The sequence below is a fragment of the Lipotes vexillifer genome, unplaced genomic scaffold, assembly GCF_000442215.2.
Source record: "Lipotes vexillifer unplaced genomic scaffold, Lipotes_vexillifer_v1.1 scaffold12, whole genome shotgun sequence".
Lineage (NCBI taxonomy): Eukaryota > Metazoa > Chordata > Mammalia > Artiodactyla > Lipotidae > Lipotes > Lipotes vexillifer.
The window spans coordinates 4861880-4866894 of NW_006796716.1; the positions used below are offsets into that span (position 1 = coordinate 4861880).

Consider the following 5015-nt stretch of genomic DNA (forward strand, 5'->3'; position numbering starts at 1 on the left):
GCTGGAGGGGGCGCCTCTGCGACTGAAGCCCCGAAGCATCCACGAGTTGTCTGTGGAGCAGCAGCTGTACTACAAGGAGATCACAGAAGCCTGTGTGGGCTCATGTGAGGCCAAGAGAGCGGTGAGGCCCCGCCACCCAGTCCTGGCTTTACCCCTTAGAGGCCCCCCCCGCCCCCCCGCCCCCAGTGTTGGCTCCTCTTCACTCGCTCCCCTCCCCCCACAGGAGGCTCTGCAGAGCATCGCCACGGATCCAGGGCTCTACCAGATGCTGCCGCGCTTCAGCACCTTCATCTCAGAGGGGGTGAGAGGACGTGGCGGGGGGGACCTAGGACAAGGTTCCGGGGTGAGGTGGAGGGAGAGGAAGCTCACCGGAAGGGTCCCGCTGCTCCATGGCTTCTCTCCCCCCAACCAGGTGCGCGTGAACGTGGTGCAGAACAACCTGGCCCTGCTCATCTACCTGATGCGCATGGTGAAGGCGCTGATGGACAACCCTACTCTGTATCTAGAGAAATACGTGAGTGGACCTGACCGCCCACCTCTCATCCCAGGCTCTGGGGACCCTGCCACCACCCGCAGGAGACCGTTTGTCAGAATCAGCTGACTCGAGGCTTCTCCCTTAGGTGCATGAGTTGATCCCGGCTGTGATGACCTGCATCGTGAGCAGACAGCTGTGCCTGCGGCCAGATGTGGACAATCACTGGGCGCTCCGGGACTTTGCCGCCCGCCTGGTGGCCCAGATCTGCAAGCATTTCAGCACAACCACTAACAACATCCAGTCCCGGATCACCAAGACCTTCACCAAGGTGAGCCGTTTCCCATCACTACCTGGGGTTGTCAGCAGAACAATGAGAGCTTCACTCAAACCAGTGTGGCTGCAGGAAATGATGCTGAAACCCAGGGCAAGAGGGCAGGGGGACGGGGACTGGGACTTGAGCTGCATCTGTGGTGTCTTTTTTTTTTTTCCTAATTGTGTGATTCCATTAACTTAAAGTTCAAAAACCAGAAAAACTAATCTCTGGTGGTAGAGGTCAGAATAGCGGCTACTTTGGGGAGGAGAGGGTGGCTGGGAAGGAGCTGTCATGTCTTAATGGTTTACAAGGAAAATGTGTGTATGAGAGACTTCGGTCCTTAGTAGTTAGCTTTTCACACCCCTTTATTTGGGTTTATTTTCCATCCCCTTACAGAGCTGGGTGGATGAGAAGACCCCGTGGACAACGCGCTACGGCTCCATCGCAGGCCTGGCAGAGCTGGGACATGATGTTAGGCCCCAGCGGGGGGGAGCCCTGGGGGAGGGGAGGGATCGTGAGGTCGGAGTGGGCAACAGCCCCCTGACCCGGGAGACCCTGTGGTGACCCCAGGGCCCCGGCTTCTCCCCTTCTCTTCCAACAGGTGATTAAGACTCTGATTCTGCCGCGGCTACAACAGGAGGGGGAGCGGATCCGCGGGGTCCTGGATGGCCCCGTGCTGAGCAACATCGACCGCATAGGGGCTGACCACGTGCAGAGCCTCCTCCTGGTGACAAAGCCCCACCCTCGCCCTCCCCCACTTCTTCCCACTGATCCCCCTCTCCACCCCCCACCACACACACACAAGGACAATGTTTAGCAAACATACAGCATCTTCCATTCATCTATCCCATCTTCGCCTCTTAACGTTCAGGGCACACCTCAGAGTCCCATATTGTTTCGCAGCTGGAAAAACTGAGGCACTAAGGGGTTAAGTAAGAAATAAGAGTCTTAACTCTCAGCCTGTGACTTCAAGCCTGCACTGCCCCTGATGCTTCTGCACCACTCTGGCCCATTCTGTGCAACACACATGCCCTGTGGACCGGCTGGCCCTTAAATATCACCAGCGTAATTACTCAGCAAGTTCTCCACTCCCACCAGCTGGTGCCCAAGTTCTCTATGAAGAAAAACCACAGCATTCCTTACACACTGATAACCCAGCACAGCCTGGCTTCCAGCAGGAACACACTGAAATAGTGGGTGACCTCCTTTCTCACCCCTTCCCCTGTCATGATTCTCAGAGTCACTGCTCTCCCTCTACCTGGCTGCTCTTTGCCTTCTCTCTGCAGAAACACTGTGCCCCTGTTCTGGCAAAGCTGCGCCCACCGCCTGACAATCAGGATGCCTATCGGGCAGAATTTGGGTCTCTTGGGCCCCTCCTCTGCTCCCACGTTGTCAAGGCCCGGGCCCAGGCTGCTCTGCAGGCTCAGCAGGTCAACAGGACCACTCTGACGATCACTCAGGTCAGTACAGGGTCCAGGGAGGACAGGTGAGCAAGTGGTAAGGTGAAAATGAAGAAAAACACGGCAGTGGTTCCCATCCAGGCGGGACTCACAGACACCACGAACTTGGGCACACACACTGACTTTTGTAAAACACAGGCCCCCTGAGTCAGCCGTCTTTGGGGGTGTTTAGGCCCCCTTTGTGATGATGTCCCAAACCCAGTGAGACCCACGAGGAGCAAGAGGAGCCCTTCTTTTCATAGCTGGTATTTTTCATAGATGGTGACGTTTTCTTCCTGCTGCTTCTTCCTACAGCCCCGGCCCACGCTGACCCTCTCACAGGCCCCCCAGCCTGGCCCTCGGACCCCTGGCTTGCTGAAGGTCCCTGGCTCCATTGCGCTGCCTGTCCAGACACTGGTGTCTGCTCGAGCTGCTGCCCCGCCTCAGCCTTCCCCTCCCCCAACCAAGTTCATTGTCATGTCGTCATCCTCCAGCGCCTCATCCACCCAACAGGTATTTGGAGCCGTGTGGGACCAGGGATGGTGGGGACTGTGTCACCATGTCACTGATTATTTGGTTGGAGCAAGGGAAGTATCCCCCGGCCTCGGGTGTGGGAAGAGTGCAAGGCGAGCGGCACTGCCTTTCTCCCCGCCCAGGTCCTGTCCCTCAGCACCTCGGCCCCTGGCTCAGGCTCCACCACTACCTCTCCTGTCACCACCACCGTCCCCAGCGTGCAGCCCATCGTCAAGCTGGTCTCCACCGCCACAAGCGCGCCCCCCAGCACTGCCCCCTCTGGTCCCGGGAGTGTCCAGAAGTACATCGTGGTCTCTCTTCCCCCCACAGGGGAGGGCAAAGGAGGCCCCACCTCCCATCCTTCTCCAGCCCCTCCCCCGACTTCAGCCCCCTCCCCTCTTGGGGTCAGCGCCCTATGTGGGGGGAAACCGGAAGCTGGGGAGAGCCCCCCTCCTGCTCCAGGGACTCCGAAGGCTAATGGTTCACAGCCCCCCGGATCTGGCTCCCCTCCGCCTGCGCCTTGATGCTGTCACACGTCTGCTGACCTCTCCCCTGTACACTCACTCACACTCTCTCTCTCTCTCTCTCTCTCTCTCACACACGCGTGCGCGCTGGGTGGAAGGAAATAGTAGTCAGCTTCCCCCACGTGACTTTCTCTTTCAGTATTGTACAGTCAGTTCCTCAGAATAAAAGTTTGATTTTTAAATTGTGATCCACCTCAGTCCTTCTTGGGTCAGATCCCACGGACGGGCAGTTGAGTCCGTGGAGCCCCCCTGCTCTCTAGGACTCAGGACCCTTCCAGCCAGAGCCACAGCCACAGGCCAGGATGCCGGGAGAGGAAACATTGTCCTTCTCCTGATGCACAGATCACCTCCTTTGCCACCTGTGTCCTCGTTTGGGAGCCTCAGATCCGAATGACGTAGGCGTCGCTGTGGCTTAGGTGTCGCACCCACTTGTGGGGATTGGCGTTGCTGCATGGTCTGAACGCCAGCCTGAGGAAGCGAACCTGGAGGCCAGAGCATGTGTGCCGGGGAAGTTCAAACGAGAGACTGGCGGGGCCCAGCCCCAGAGGAGGAGCCGAGGTGGAGGGGCCTTGGCCGGGAGGCCCGGGGAGGCCCGGGACGTCCATCTGTGAGGGGCAGAGGCAGGAGGAGGGTGCTGAAGGCCTCAACAGGAAGGAGGGCAGGGAAGCCAAGGGGCCAGGAAGCTGACCACGCGGACCGACCGCATTAGGAGGCTATGGGTCAGGGCTGAAAGTGCAGGCGGGAGGAGAGGGCCTTCGAGACTTAGCGGCTGATACCTGGAAAAGGCCTGAGAGCTGAGAGCCTCCCTGCACCCGAGGCAGGTCCCAGCGAAGGGCTCCCTCCCCCAGCTCTGCCTTCTGCTCGGGGCTGCTCAGCTCCTGAGACAGGCTGGAGTTGGGAGAGGAATGGCGCTGGGTTAGCCGCTGCCGTCCCACAGCTCCCTCTCTCCTCCCCCAGTGCCGCCCTGTTGTCCGGGGAAGCTGGTAAACCCACCCGCGGGCCCCCGGTGCACACATGCTCACCTGACCACCCCCCGTGGCAGGGGAAGGTGCAGCCTGACGTTGAGAGCCTGGCTGCAAGGAAAAAAGGACCAGAGTCAGCCCCAGGAAGGTCGTGACGTGTCCCATCTACATTACTGTCATGACTGGAGTTCTGCACAAGTGCCACCCCACCCCCTTCCCAAACTCTAGAGCCTCTAAGCTGGATTCTGAGGCTGGTGGCCGCACCTGAAGGTGGAAACAGCAGGTATCTTGGCCTTGTCTCCTACCCTACGTAGCTGGACTAAGCTTGGCTACCCCCACTTACCTCTTTGGGGGCAGGTCACATCGTAACTTCAGGTAAACCTGGAGCCTGGGTGGGAGGGCACAACACCGTTACTCAGGCCCTATCCTACCGGCATCTCACCATCCCTCACACAGGGCCCCCACGTGTGGCTGTGTGGATTTTGCCCCAAGGCAGAGAGAGAAGGGCTGAAATCCACCCAACTCCACGAGCCATTACATTCACGGAGCTGGGTCCACTTGCGGGGGAGGGTGCCTTTACTAACTCGGAGCCAATATCACCACCACCACCACTCCTTCACAGCCAGTCAGAGGGGTAAACAGATACATGTATATATGTGCACACACACACACGTACATGCATACACATGTTGGCTTGGGCTCCAGAGAACTTCTAGAGTGGGGAAACGGTCTCACCTGCCTGAGCCTCGGTCCCAATGCACGGAGGGAAAGAACCGGAAGGGGAGCAGG

At 58.9% G+C, this 5015-nt stretch overlaps 2 protein-coding genes across 2 annotated transcripts in view; one reads left to right on the plus strand and one right to left on the minus strand.

Annotated features, from left to right (window-relative positions):
- The window catches only part of TAF6 (TATA-box binding protein associated factor 6), a 4704-nt gene extending 1440 nt beyond the window's left edge, over positions 1 to 3264 (plus strand). The window contains exons 6-14 of the mRNA XM_007468869.1: positions 1 to 121; positions 224 to 301; positions 413 to 514; positions 621 to 803; positions 1185 to 1259; positions 1390 to 1515; positions 2075 to 2248; positions 2543 to 2740; positions 2884 to 3264. Coding sequence (XP_007468931.1) covers positions 1 to 121; positions 224 to 301; positions 413 to 514; positions 621 to 803; positions 1185 to 1259; positions 1390 to 1515; positions 2075 to 2248; positions 2543 to 2740; positions 2884 to 3264 — 1438 coding nt within the window. The remainder of the gene's footprint in view (positions 122 to 223; positions 302 to 412; positions 515 to 620; positions 804 to 1184; positions 1260 to 1389; positions 1516 to 2074; positions 2249 to 2542; positions 2741 to 2883) is intronic.
- Positions 3265 to 3644: 380 nt separating this feature from the next.
- The window catches only part of AP4M1 (adaptor related protein complex 4 subunit mu 1), a 3993-nt gene continuing 2622 nt past the window's right edge, over positions 3645 to 5015 (minus strand). Inside the window, exons 12-16 of the mRNA XM_007468871.1 lie at positions 4962 to 5012; positions 4570 to 4614; positions 4287 to 4337; positions 4041 to 4152; positions 3645 to 3869 (exon numbers count right to left, since the gene is read on the minus strand). Of these exons, the coding sequence (XP_007468933.1) occupies positions 3645 to 3869; positions 4041 to 4152; positions 4287 to 4337; positions 4570 to 4614; positions 4962 to 5012 (484 nt within the window). The remainder of the gene's footprint in view (positions 3870 to 4040; positions 4153 to 4286; positions 4338 to 4569; positions 4615 to 4961; positions 5013 to 5015) is intronic.